Source organism: Pipistrellus hanaki (assembly GCF_964339955.1).
Source record: "Pipistrellus hanaki genome assembly, chromosome: 3".
Classification (NCBI taxonomy): Eukaryota; Metazoa; Chordata; class Mammalia; order Chiroptera; family Vespertilionidae; genus Pipistrellus; species Pipistrellus hanaki.
In genome coordinates, this window is record NC_140505.1 from 52,988,918 (window position 1) to 53,003,493 (window position 14,576).

The following is a 14,576-nucleotide window of genomic DNA, read 5'->3' on the forward strand; positions in this document are numbered from 1 at the left end:
GGACATGTGCCCTGACCGGAAATCAGACCATGAGCTCTGGGTTCATAGGTTGACACTCAACCACTGAGATATTTAGAATTTTTGTATCTGTGTTTTTAAATGATCTTGGTCTATATTTTTCAATCTTCCTGTTCTTTTTCATGTCGTCCTATTATTGTTTTTATGGGTCAGTTCCTTCTTTATTTCAAAATGTAAATTTCTTTCCAAATTATTCTATTATCTCTACTTCTTTGGGTGGGAATTCTGTTTTTCAAGTTTCATATTCTCTGATGAGGTTTTCTCCTAGGAAATTTTAATATTGCAATTGTGAAAAGCTGTATTTCCCTTTGTTTTATATATTTTTATTTAGTTTTTTGTGTTATATTTTGTCTGGTATTGTGCATTTTTAGTGGGGGGGGCTTGCCATATTTGCCCAACCTGCTATCTTGACTAGAAGTATAATATAATCTATTTTTTTTTTTTTTTACTGAAAAAGTATAAATGAATCAGTTAATAATTTATTTGGCTTTAAGTATAGCTCTTCAGTTTCTTATCCCTTTTCTTGTGTAATTTGTAATTAGTATACCTTCCGCTTGTAATTGCCAGGTTGATTTCCCAGTGGTGACAACTAATACAAACCTGGTTTGCTTGTTTGTTTTTAATGAGTTATATTAAAATATTAGGAAATATTCTTCAGAAGGATTTTTTTTTTTTTCTCCTTGAACCTAGGCAAACCCACCACAAGTAGCTCAGAAGCATGCCGCTTCTGTGGTTCCAGAAGTGGAACGGAGTTATCTGCTGTTGGCAGTGTTTGTTCTGATGCAGACTGCCAGGTGAGTATCCCAGTAAGGAGAGCACATAGTCCCACATGACATCTTTATTTCATAAAAGTAAGAGTTCCATCTCAGCATCATTTGTCTTCTATATTGGAGTGGTACTCATGTTATGCATTAAATGCTTTATCAAAGCTGGCTAATGGGTAAAGATAAAGCACACGAGCCCCAAACCAGATTCCTTTTGTATGTGTTTCCCATCAACCATTGGTATATACTATATAGTTAACATTTACTTATGTGATAGAAATTTAATCTATGGGCTGTATGTCCTTTGTAAATTTCCAGTACCTGAAAGTTCTTTAGTCTTAAACAACTATGCACCTTCCATGTTATGAAGATTCTTTATTCTTGTTAATCCTCATCCATGGATATTTTTCCCATTGATTTTTAGAAAGTTGAGGGGGATGAAGGAATATGAGAGAGAGAGAGAGAGAGAGAGAGAGAGAGAATGAATATGAATGAGAATGGGAAACATATCACTTGGTTGTATGTGCCGTTGACTGGGAATCAAACCCACTACCCTTGGTGCATGGGATGATGCTCCAACCAAGTGAGCCACACTGGCCAGGGCTATCCAGATATTTGTGATGCCTCCATTTAGTTAACAGGAATTTAGATAGTGTCCAAATAGTGAAAGATACCTGTATTTTATTTAATCCCCATTTTGGCCAGGAAGTGGGTGGTAATGGGGAGATAGTTGATCTGTGGCTATGCATAATAACAAATAGATTAAATTTATAATTCACTTTTTATCAGCATTCCCTTTATGTGGAGTGAAAATTTTTCAAATCACATTAAAACAAAAATAGACTTTATTAATAATCTAAATTATATTCAAACAAAGAATAAAAATCACTTTATTGTAACTTAGCCTTAATATGTATTTCCTGTGGAAAAAAAATACCTTGGGAAATTAATATAATGGATATGATTACTAGGATGTGTGCTTTTTTTCTATATTTTGTGTGCCATTGCAATTTATTTTTAATAGGAATATGCTAAGATAGCCTGTTGTAAGACACATCCTTGTGGCCATCCATGTGGAGGTGTGAAAAACGAAGAGCATTGTCTGCCCTGTCTGCATGGCTGTGATAAAAGTGCCACAACACTGAAGCAAGACGCTGATGACATGTGCATGATATGTTTCACTGAAGCACTCTCGGCAGCACCAGCCATTCAGGTGGTCTCAGCTTTTAAAGTATCAATTGTGTCTAAATTATCATTGGAAGAAAATGTCCCATTAATACCTACCAGTTTATTAAAGAGAATATCCTATTTGTTTGTTTGTTTTTAATATATTTTATTGATTTTATACAGAGAGGAAGGGAGAGAGATAGAGAGTTAGAAACATCAATGAGAGAGAGTCATCGATCAGCTGCCTCTTGCACACCCCCTTCTGGGGATATGCCCGCAACCAAGGTACATGCCCTTGACCGGAATCGAACCCGGGACCCTTCAGTCCCCAAGCCGACGCTCTATCCATTGAGCCAAACCGGTCCCGGCGAGAATATCCTGTTTACATTCTGGGTGTTTAGCTTTAATTTGTGATTTGTATGAGCCTACATAATCAATAAAATGTTCAAAAGGAATGAAAAACAGATTATCCAATATCTACTCTTTTTTTTAATTTTCAATCTAGAATGATACTTAATAGCATTATATAATTGATCTGTACATAATGATGCAATGATACATACCTCTATACATAACGTACATACATATTAATAATACAGAAATTACTACTTGCTAAATATCTTTTTATACTTTTACTGGTTGCTTATTTATATTTCCAGTTCTTGTAATTCCAAGGTAATATTCTCAAAAGTAAATCTTAAATCTCTAAGTCAGTAGTTTCCTCTTCTTTTTATAAGATACAGAAGTGAGTAATTTTGCATTTTTCCTAACCCAGCTTACTCTCTATAATGTGGCATTAATATATGTGTGCTAAAATATTGGGAGCACCTGAAGATTTAGTTAATGTCCTATGAATAGTGGGAAAGTGCTAAAATACCATTGTACTAAATTGGTTGCTTTTTCTCTTATCTCCTTTCAATAGCACCATATATTGATAATCTGCCAGTCACTGGTGTTTATCATTGTTACATTTGCTTATATTCTTCTTTTTTCTTTATTTAAGCTGGACTGTAGTCACGTATTCCACTTACAGTGCTGTCGACGGGTTTTGGAAAACAGATGGCTTGGTCCAAGGATAACATTTGGATTTATATCTTGTCCCATCTGCAAGGTATGGAAAGAATCAGAAATTATCTACTTTCTATTTACTTTCATCTTTATCTTCATCTTTCAGAATAAACTGTCAATGTCTCTCAGTGTCCTTACCAGCTTTCTTTTTTTTTTTTTTTTAATATATTTTATTGACTTTTTTACAGAGAGGAAGGGAGAGGGATAGAGAGCTAGAAACATCAATGTGAGAGAAACATCAACCAGCTGCCTCCTGCACACCCCCTACCCGGGATGTGCCGTAACCAAGGTACATGCCCTTGACCGGAATCGAACCTGGGACCTTTCTGTCCGCAGACCCACGCTCTAACCACTGAGCCAAACTGGTTTCAGCCGCTTACTTTTTTTTTTTTACAACCATCCCCCATCAGTTTCTGCTCTCTTTATCCAAGTGGTACTTAAGAATATAATAGATCTCTCTATTCTGATGCATTTCAAAATAGCAATTTCCAATTAAAAGCTAGTTAAGTTAAGCATACTGCATCATAAAATTCATTTAGACATCATCAAGCATTGACAGGCATGCATCTCTGCTTTCAGACCCCCTGAAAATTCACGTCATGTGACATGACAAGGGGTAACTACCAAAAAGAAGAATGAGCCTGTGGTGCTTGTAGGTACTGCTACCTGCCATTAAAGAGTAAAAGCTGAACTTTCAGTGCCATTAAAATAATTTTAGAGCTCAAATAAGAAAATGTTTTACACATCTCTACAAAGATAGTAATAAGCAAAGTAGCAAATTGTTTTGGCAAGCTAATAATGATTTAAAAAAAAAAAATCTTTAAGAATGTGATTAGCAATGCCATCTCTATTAATTCCTTTTTTTTTTTTTTTTTCCTATTTAGTTCTCCCTATTTTCCTCATATTTGCAGACTGATATGTAGGGTATAGTATGGAAAGGCTTAACATAATCATTGCTTAGGTAAACTGAGAAATAATAAAAAAGGATTGTAATATTTGCTCTCTCATCATATAATGCCACCAAAAAAAGTCACATTTAAGTGGTATAGAAAATACTACCTGCTTATTTCTACCACCTGGCATTCTACTGTAGCTTCAAGGAACACACAGAGAAAGGGTGTCTTATTTGTGGCAGCAAGGTAATAACCTTTTATTCCCAAAACAGCTAAGGCAGCAGGAGATATGTTCCATATTCAGAAATATGAAGCTAATAAAGTGGAATTTTCACGTTCTGTGCCCCACTTACCTCCATTCTCCCTGTGAGGCTTACGAGGACTTTACAAGATTATTTTTAAATGGCATTTTATTTAGAAACTAGAGGCCCAATGCACGAAATTCGTGCAAGGGGCTCAGCCCCATCACTGTGGCAGCTGCCTCAGCCCCCACCCACCGCAGCTTAGTCCAGTAGGATCCCCTGTCTAATTAGCATATGACGCTTTTATTATTATAGATCTTTTCATTACCTCCTAGCACAATGCTTCGGCACTTTGGTACACAATGTTTGTAGAATTAATAAATAAATGGCTCTCTTAATAGATGTTCTTTTTTAAATTTCAGAACAAAATCAATCATGTAGTATTAAAAGACCTGCTTGATCCAATAAAAGAACTCTATGAGGATGTCAAAAGAAAAGCCTTAATGAGATTGGAATATGAAGGTCTGCATAAGAGTGAAGCTATAACAACTCCTGGTGTGAGATTTTATAACGACCCAGCTGGCTATGCCATGAATAGATATGCATATTATGTTTGCTATAAATGCAAAAAGGTATGCTATAAATTATACTAAAAATTTTTAAGAACTAGAGATTATATGATTAAAAGGTTGAATTTTGTATACTGATATTTAGTTATTCTTACATCTTAAATCTGAAGTTAAAAATGAGAAAGCTTGGTACTGTGTTTCAAGTTTAATTTATTTACTTAATTTGGGGGGGATTTTTTTTAACCTATACACATTATTTCCAGAACATAAAATATTTCTGTACACAAGCTACTTCCCATCAGTAATAACCTCCTGTTTTCCAAATCCAGGTGGTTCTTGAATAAATTTCTCTTACTTGACTCTTTTGAGCATTTTCTCCTTAAATTCTTACTTCCTTGGCTTCCAAGACAACACGTTTTTTATATCCTCCTTCCTTTCTGGTCATTTGTCTTTAATCCCTCCTATGGTGTTTTTGCATTCACCTACCCTTAACATATTTGTTTCACCAGCACTCAATCCTTGGCTAATAATACCTCCTTATCTTTGATTTACTTCCTGTACACCCATGCCTTTGCCAACCACCTATAATGTTATGATCTTCCAATATCTTTGCGATTTAGATACAAATGTCCATCTGCCTTTCAGACATTTGAATTTCTCTCACATACTTCAAAGTCCATATGTCCAGTATTATATTCAACTTTGACTCTCTGATTCTCCAATGTTAATTTACAAAGTCTTGTCAATTTTGTTTCCAAATGTCTTGAGAGTTTTTTCCCCCTGATGATTTTCTTTGGTAATCACAGCAGCTTTCTTTACTGTACTGCTTTTGTGGAGCCCCTATCGCCTCCATGCCATCCTTTATACTTACACTGCTACTCATAGGGTACTATTTCTCAAATCTGATTGCATCATTGTTTTGCTTATAAGCCTGTAAACCTGTCCACCCTTCATCTCAGCCCCCAAGCTGCTACCCTTTGCACCTTGTGCTATAGAATATTGAACAACTTCTCAAACTTGGCCATGTCTCCTTGCTCACTGACACTTCCATGCCATCACTCAGGCAGTTTCTCTTCATGAAATGCTCTTCCCTACCTCTCTACCTTCTGCTCTGCATTTTACTCTCACCTGCCGCCTACTCACACATATGCTAAACTATCACTTTTGTATTCATATCACGTTTCATCTCCTCTGCACTGTGCCCACACTTACCCATCCATCACATGATTTAGAAATCTGGTATACATCCATCATAGCCCTCATTATTCTGCATTATGATTACTGATTCACTTATCTCTCTGCCTCACTTGTTAAGTTCCATGAGGACAAAGACTATATTTTTTCATTTCTCTGTCTCCACTACAGGCACTTTATTAGACACTAAGTTAATTAGAAAATGAATAAATGAACAAAGGAATCAATAAATGAAAGATGTACTCCCAGTGTAGCAAAAAGAAAATATAGATAATGAAGGGAAGGATAAATAGGTGGTAGCCAGAAAGCAAAACAAATACACATACACCCAAAGAAAGACAATACTGTGTATTTGTGAATTATATTGTTACAAATAATAATACATTATTTATGGGTATATAATGTACTAAACATCATAAATGAATATTGTGTCACCATGAAAATGGCAGTCAAATCTCCAGGAAGCCACACAAGGAATCCAGAGAAGTAAAACAGCCAGAATAGACCCTAGGACAAATGAAATATTTCTGAGGCCAAATTTAGCTAGTGGAAGACCATTTAATAATTGTATCAATGCAGCCTGTCTTTTAACCTGTTTTCTAGTACATATAATAGATTTATATTGACTCATCCTGCTTATCCTCATTTTTTTTGGCTATGGGACATGTGCATGTAGATTGTCCCAATTATAATTGACCTCATTTGTTTTGTACCCAGAGCAAATTCAGATAAATCATTTGTTATAATTTCATTTACTCAAGTATCTGTATTAGATACTGTTCAGTTCTTGCATATAATATAATAAGTATGAGCAGTATTCTGAGAAGAATTACCCATTTTGCTTTTTTAAAAATGTTATATGATTAAAATTGATTTTTTTTCTTTCCCATTAGCCTGAGGATTATAATTCTGTACTAATATTTACATTAGGCATATTTTTTGCTCTACAGTATTAAAATTGAAGAAGTTCTAAACATATTTTTAGAGCAATAAAAAGAAATGTTATTTACAATTTCAAAATGATGAAAGACTTTGCCCTAAAAATGCAGTTTTTCTTTATTTCTTAATGTCCTATTTTGATATTTGAAATATTGTATATATTTTTTTATTTTGCTCTGACAGTACAGTGTTTGAACTTCATACTGTAAGCATGAATTCATTCTAGAATTGAAAAACCATAGCTTTATTTCTCACTCTGCTCTGCCCGCTGGGCAGCAATGTAGGCATCCACTTGACATGCCAAGGAGTGTCTAATAGACAATATTATTTCCTAAGACCTCTTGATCTTATATCCACTATGCCCAAATTATAGGGCAGTCTTTCCCTGCTGTAATGTCACTGCATTTTTTTCCCTAGGCATATTTTGGTGGTGAAGCTCGCTGCGATGCTGAGGCTGGACAAGGAGATGACTATGATCCCAGAGAGCTCATTTGTGGTGCTTGTTCTGATGTGTCCCGGGCTCAGGTGGGTAGACCATTTTATTAGAAAGGACAACTTAGAAACATTAAACCTCTAATCTTTTAAAATAATAATATAACCAGTATGGTGGAAATGGCATGCAGGTTTTTCTCCCAGCATTTTCTGATGTTTGTACAGCAATGTATAATTTTTCAACTTATTCATATATATTATCTATTTTTGATGGGATTTGCATTTTATACTTTTGTCTCCCATAAAATAATCACCAAATTTCACACTTTTAGATTTTCTCCTCTTAAATGAAATCTTCATAGTACATCTATGAGGTTGATAAATAAATGAAATATTAATTTTTCAACTTGACTGACCAGGAAACATTCACAAGGAAATTAAGAGGCTAGTTTATAAATAAAATTAGTTATGATGGAGCTGGGATTAGAACTTGAAGCTTCTCCAGATCTTTTGGGCAAAGCCGCACATTTATTAATTATTTTTTAATGTGGGTATCATCAATTTTTCAATCAGTTTTTAGAGTTGTGCATACTCTCAAAATAGGAATCGCTGAGTTATATATATGACTATTTTAAGTATAATGAAATAGGTTCACTAAAATCTTGTGTCTATTTTCTTTTGTTATAGATGTGTCCGAAACATGGCACAGACTTTTTGGAATATAAATGTCGCTACTGCTGTTCCGTGGCTGTCTTTTTCTGTTTTGGAACAACACATTTTTGTAATGCTTGTCATGATGATTTTCAAAGGATGACTAGCATTCCTAAGGAAGAACTACCACACTGTCCTGCAGGTTAGCTTTTAGTTTTTTAATATGATTATTATTTAATGATTGCACAAGTGGCAGAAACCTAGTTGACACTATCCTAAAGAATCCAAGGGGTTCCTTGGCTCTATGAACTTCTACTTTCTGAGTGAAGTAAAAAGATCCTCATCACCAGTGGGGTTGGGAACCATAATAGAGCCGATTGCTTTGAGGATGAGAAGGAAGTCAACTAAAGATTAGTAAAAGGGTTGCTGTTTGACACTAAAGGGCCATGTGAAGTTTGAAATTATAATGGACTAGAGGCCCGGTGCACAAAATTTGTGCACGAGGTGGGGGGGAGGAGTGTCCCTCAGACCAGCCTGCACCCTCTCCTGTCTAGGACCCCTTGAGGGATGTCCGACTGCCCATTTAAGCCCGATCCTAGTAGGTAGGTAGGATTAGTCTAAATGGGCAGTCTGACATCCCTCTTACAATCTAGGACTGCTGGCTCCTGCCTGCCTTCCTGATCGCCCCTGACCACTTCTGCCTGTCAGCCTGATCACCCCCTAACCACTCCCATGCCAGCCTGATTGATGCTAAACTGCTCCCCTGCCAGTCTGTTTGCCCCCAGCTGCCCTCCCCTGCAGGCATGGTCACCCCTAACTGGTCTCTCTCCCCCCCCACAACCGCTTTCCCCTACAGGCCTGTCCCCCCTCACCCCCCCAACTTCCCTTCCCTACAGGCCCAGTCACCCCCAACTTCCCTCTTCTGCCAGCCTGGTCACTTCTAACTACCCTCCCCTGCAGGCTTAATCACCCCCAACTGCTCTCCCTTGCAGGCCTAGGCCCTCCCAACTGCCCTCCCCTGCTGGCCATCTTGTGGTGACCATCTTGTGTCCACATGGAGGCAGGATCTTTGACCACATGTGGGCACCCATCTTGTGTTAGAGTCATGATCAATTTGCATATTGCTCTTTTATTAGATAGGATAGAGTCCTGGTGCATAGGTGGAGGCTGGCTGGTTTGCTCTGAAGGATGTCCCAGATCAGGGTGAGAGTTCCCTTGGGGTGTGGGGCAGCCTAGGTGAGGGACCTGTGGTGGTTTGCAATGCCCCCTGGTAACCCAAACAGTGGCCCTGGTATCTGGGGTTTATTTATCTTCTACAATTGAAACTTTGTAGCCTGGAGCAGAGCTAAGCCTTTTCTGTTGGGGTTTATTTACCTTCTATAATTGAAACTTTGTAGCCTTAAGCTGAGTCCAGGGCAGATGGAAAGCTTTGCTTTCTCCATCGCCAGGGGATACCCTAGCCTCCTACTCTTTCCAGCTCCGTGGCTGTCACCATTTTTGTTGGAATTTATGTATCTCCTATCATTGAAACTTTGTAGCATTCAGTAGAATTCTGGGCCAGCAAGGGCAGACAGAAAGAGAAACCCAAGCCTCCTGCCTGGTCTCTGTGGCTGCAACCATCTTGGTTGGGTTTATTTGCATATTTGTGCCTGATTGGCTGGTGGGCGTGGCTTGTGAGTGTAGCAGAAGTATGTTCAATTTGCATATTACTTATTTCTTTATTTAATTTGTTTTTAATATATCTTACTGATTTTCCACAGAGAGAAAGGAAGAGGAATAGAGAGTTAGAAACATCAATGAGAGAGAAACATTGACCAGCTGCCTCCTTCTCACCCCCTGCCAGGGATGTGCCTGCAACCAATGTACATACCCTTGACCAGAATCGAGCCTGGGACCTTTCAGTCCACTGACCGATGCTCTATCCACTGAGCCAAACCGGTTTTGGCTGCATATTACTCTTTTATTAGAGAGGATAACAGAACCATTTAAAGCAATTTTGTGTTGTTGTTTTTTAAAAAGCTGGAGCAGGCACCATAAAGTGGACAACTGGTTTAATCTAGAATGGGAACTGGCAGTAGTGAGCATCAGATAGCCAAGAGAATTAAAGAAGCTACTGAAAATACAGGAGAAATGATTATCTGTGGAGATCAGGCTGAGAAAAGTCAATATGAAATTTTAAAGAGACATAGTTTGGAAGAGGTTAGGAGGCTGGTGATTCGTAGTGAGATGGAATATGAGGCTTAATGTAGTGGGAGAAGTGGAAGAAGAAGTAAATTTTGCATGAGATGTATCTGAAATTACTGAAAATACATACAGAATTACATACACCACAATAGACAATGTTGTTAAAGCTGGGAAACACATACTTTCATCCATTGCTTTATCAGAGTGCAAATGTAGCCCCTGAGGTGCCTCTCAAAATTTCAAATACATCTACCCTTCAACATTCTCACTTCTGGGGGATATACCTACATATGTGAAGAAAATAAACAAGGAAAAATGTGCAAGGTTATTCACTGCAGCATTGCTTGTAATAAAAATTCATAAATGATACAAGTATCCACTACGGGGGGGGAGGGGTTAAACACTAACTAATATGCACCTTTAAAAAAAGAAGACTGAGGATGGAGTTTCTATATACTGATATAGAAAGATCTATAGAAGTGTTAAATGAAAAATTAAATTTTAGAAAGTACATATAGTATGCTGCCTTTGTAAGAAAGGAAGAAATGAATATATATGTTTATATTTGCATAAAAACACTGGAAAGCTATACAAAAAATTAATAAAATTGGTTAATACTGGGGAAAACAGGGAAGATGGGAGAGAAATAGGGGAGGTAACTTCTTACTGATATGAGATAACTTCTTACTACCATGAGAGATACATTATATGGTCAGAAACAAAGATGGTAAGATAGAGAGGGTTTTTCAAGTAAGGCTACTTTTTGCTACTTACTCATGTGAAATAAAAATTGTTACTGTTCCACCTCTAAAAACCTTCTTTTGAAAAAACAGAAGTATTGGACTTTAAAAGAAGCAGGATCAGAATAATGTGAGTGCTTAGGATAATGGCCAAATAGAGATGTGAGCCATCATTAGTAGGAGGAAGGTCTGGAGGTCAGCAAGTGAAGGGAATGAAAAGGGAGCAGGCAGTATTCTCTCTCATTTGAGCTTGAAAGGAAGAGGGATTATTGAATGAAGGTTGTGGTTAGTGGTCTGGAAATAAAGGAACCAGAAAAGTTAATCTTGCTTCTTGCCCTTATGACATGTTAGAACTTGGGAGATAAATAATTTTTAAAATACTAAAAACAAAAAGGAAGTTAGTGTTGAAACAAGTGTTGCAGAGGACACAGTGCTGCCGGTAGTCACGAGAGGAGGAGGATGGGCCAGGCAAAGGCAAGGCCTCCAGTCATACATGCACGTGATCATCCAGGTCAGCCAACAAAAAGGGACTTTGTCCTGTAAACAATTGTGAATCACAGGAATGAGGCAGGAGAGGTGGTAGAAGGAAGAAACTGGCATTGATCCTGGGCATTTTCACATATATTTTCTCCCCTAATTTTTACAGCCTACAAGGTAGTAGATAGTAGTATTCTCCACATTCACAAATTGGAAATCAAGGCCTAGACAGGTTAAATACCTGGCTAAGATCATACCCTTAGATTAAGGTATGCTTTTCCTGTCTCTCATATTCTGCTCACTCATCCATTCATTTAGAGAACTGTAGATAATCAAAGGAGAACTCACAGTGAAATTAGGGAAGATGGCTGTCCAGCTTATTTAGAAAGACAGAAGGGTCAATTCTCTAACCACTGTCAACCATTAATTTTAATGAATATGTGAATGAAAACAAGATTCTGAGAGGATGTGGGCCGGGCTGAGGAATGGCTCCAACCCACATGCACGAATTTCCTGTACTGGGCCTCTAGTTTTATATAAAAAATCTCTATTTTCTCATCCAGAATAATTTCCTACTAGACTAAATTGAGGAATTTTTGTGACCATTTTTGTTCATTGCTCTTTTCTTTAAAATGATGAACCAAATTCATCAATAGTGTTTATCTCTAGGCAGGATGCTGTGGTCAAAGGACCATGTCCCTTCTTCAACATATGTATCTGGTGTGTTGAGTTTTTTATGGGGAACATTTTTACTTTTGTGGTTAGAGAACAAATACTTTTGTTATTTTACATTTGCATAATCATTGTCACATTATTTCTCTGAATAACTTACCAGTGATTTATATTTACGTTAGGTTTATATGAATATATTTTAATTATATTATTTTGCCTCCTTCAAAACTTATACAGGTCCCAAAGGCAAACAATTAGAAGGAACTGAATGTCCACTCCATGTTGTTCATCCACCTACTGGGGAAGAATTTGCTCTGGGTTGTGGAGTGTGCAGAAATGCCCACACTTTTTAAAACGCTCAGATTCCGTTGTCTGTGGATAGAAAAGTTGCCTTCATCCCCCAAGCAGATGTGGTGAAGTTTAAACTGCTCAGGATAAGGACGGGACCATTTTTACATCCATGAAAATGAACATTCACAGTGCAAGAAGGATGCCAAATACCATGTACATAATACTTGCTATGGAAAGTTTCCCCATTAGTTTGGTTTATTTTCTTTTGAGCCAAGACATCAAACTCGTGAGGTGTTTGCATGTGGCCATTACCGTCATTGGCCTGTGAAGCATTGGACATTTATAGATAATTGATATAGAAAGAATCACCATGCTCATGGACTAAGAATGATGCTGGCTTTCAAGCAAAAAAGAAAAATAATCATTGTTTATTGTATACTGCCTTTTTGTAATCCTGTACAATTGCATCACGGGTGGGGATAAAAAGAAGAATATTCTGGTTTATTTCCTAGACTGTTATTTAAAAAAAAAAATTGTGTTAGGATGGCATATAAATGTAATAAGTATCACAATGTAAATAAAGATATCAATGTTTGTCCTCTATAATAATTACTAAATTACAAATGCAGTTTCATTTAAACTTCTAGGTTACGTTTGAGCCTGAAATTTTAATGAAGTGCAATACTGAGTGTGCCTCATTATCTTGCAGCTGTAAACATATTGGAATGTACATGTCAATAAACCACTGTACATTTTTATACAGTGATAAAGCATAAAACTTGTGTAAAGTGTTGCTTGAGAAACAAAATTTAAATATCTTTAAGGTCTAAAACTCCATCCAGTTTTCCTTGGAGAGAAAGCTACACAGCACAATCATGAGGTGCATAACTATTGGGGAAAATAAGAGTAGTAATGAAGTACAATGTTGGCATCTTAATTGAACACTGAGTAAAAGATATATGTGTTTAGGAAACTGACCAACCTCTACCTTATTAATCAGTACCTTTCAGAACTTTTGAAAGAGTAATCAACAAAAGGCCCCCTCTGTCTAAATAAGATGCATTTGAACCGTCACTGTAAAATAAATAATGCTTTAAAAAAATACTTCAAGAGAAGGTTATATAAACTTTTTCCCTTTGTGGTGAGTAACAGTGCCTTAACGTTGCAAGCAATTTCTAATTGCCCAAAATGTGTAAAAGCAAGAGTAATTTATTGTCATTTAGGGCACAATAGTGGTCTCAAGCCAAGCTAAAAGGGTTGCAGGCAGGTCTTGTTCAAGTCTAACCCCTAGATTACTTTGGGCTAATATTCTGTGAGAAAAAAAAAAACAGTTGATGTGATAGAAACTGACCACCTATAGCTCCTGGGTTACAAATTCAAGCACCCAAGGAAGGGATAAAGCTGACTGTAAACAGTTTGCTTTTTATTATCATATGCATTGGCAATACTAAATAGGGTCAGTAATAAAATATTTTTCCCTGCTGGACCAAACTATTCAGTAGCTACCCAATTCCCCCCACCACCACAAATGAAAAATGTAAATAAGTATTTACTGATTTAAAAAAGTACAAATTTTTTCCAAAAAAAAAAAAAAAAAAAAAAAAAAAAAGATGAACATCTATATAAATAAAAGCCCAGCAACTGAATGGCGGAATGACCAGAATGACCACCAGAAGCTGCCACCTGGTGGTCAGTGCACTCCCTCAGTGGGAGCACCGTTCTGCTGACTAGGATGGCAGGTCCACAGCTGCTTGGCTGACCGGGATGAGTGGCGCTCCCACAGCAAGCCAATCCCCACAGGCCACGCCCCCACCACTGCATGAATCCATGCACTGGGCCTCTAGTTTATAAATAATAGGAGGAAGCATTTGATAGGCGTGCCAAAATCTTTGTCTTCTTTAAGGAGAGGATAACTTATAATGAGGAATTAAAAAGGGACTTGGAGTTTAAAGTTTTAATATGGCATAATATATAGGGTGTCTACAAAAAAAATGTATACATACACTTTGAATAGTTATAAAGGTGGTATTTATTAAAATACATTCATTTTCAAAATTGAGATATCAGCTCTTTAAGTATGTGAATACGTTTTGGAGGGACACCCGGTATACTTATGTTTGCTGATTTAATTTAACGTGTTTTGCTGATCATTTATAATGTTAACCTAGCTTTAAATAAATGGGCCTGCATTTGATTTTTTTTTTCTTCCTCTAATTATCATGGCCAGTCTTAAAACTTCCTATTGTCCTTCATCCAGTCACTGAGGGACCTAAAA

General features: G+C 37.0%; 1 protein-coding gene across 22 annotated transcripts in view; it reads left to right on the plus strand.

Annotated features, from left to right (window-relative positions):
- MYCBP2 (MYC binding protein 2) overlaps positions 1-13,079 on the plus strand; it is a 254,681-nt gene extending 241,602 nt beyond the window's left edge. For all 22 annotated transcript variants that reach the window (XM_084877082.1, XM_084877098.1, XM_084877099.1 and 19 more), the window contains 7 exons: positions 709-812; positions 1,807-1,995; positions 2,953-3,060; positions 4,575-4,784; positions 7,272-7,379; positions 7,974-8,139; positions 12,248-13,079. In XM_084877082.1, the coding sequence (XP_084733208.1) occupies positions 709-812; positions 1,807-1,995; positions 2,953-3,060; positions 4,575-4,784; positions 7,272-7,379; positions 7,974-8,139; positions 12,248-12,363 (1,001 nt within the window). In that variant the 3' untranslated portion in view covers positions 12,364-13,079. The remainder of the gene's footprint in view (positions 1-708; positions 813-1,806; positions 1,996-2,952; positions 3,061-4,574; positions 4,785-7,271; positions 7,380-7,973; positions 8,140-12,247) is intronic.
- The last annotated feature ends 1,497 nt before the right edge of the window (positions 13,080-14,576 follow it).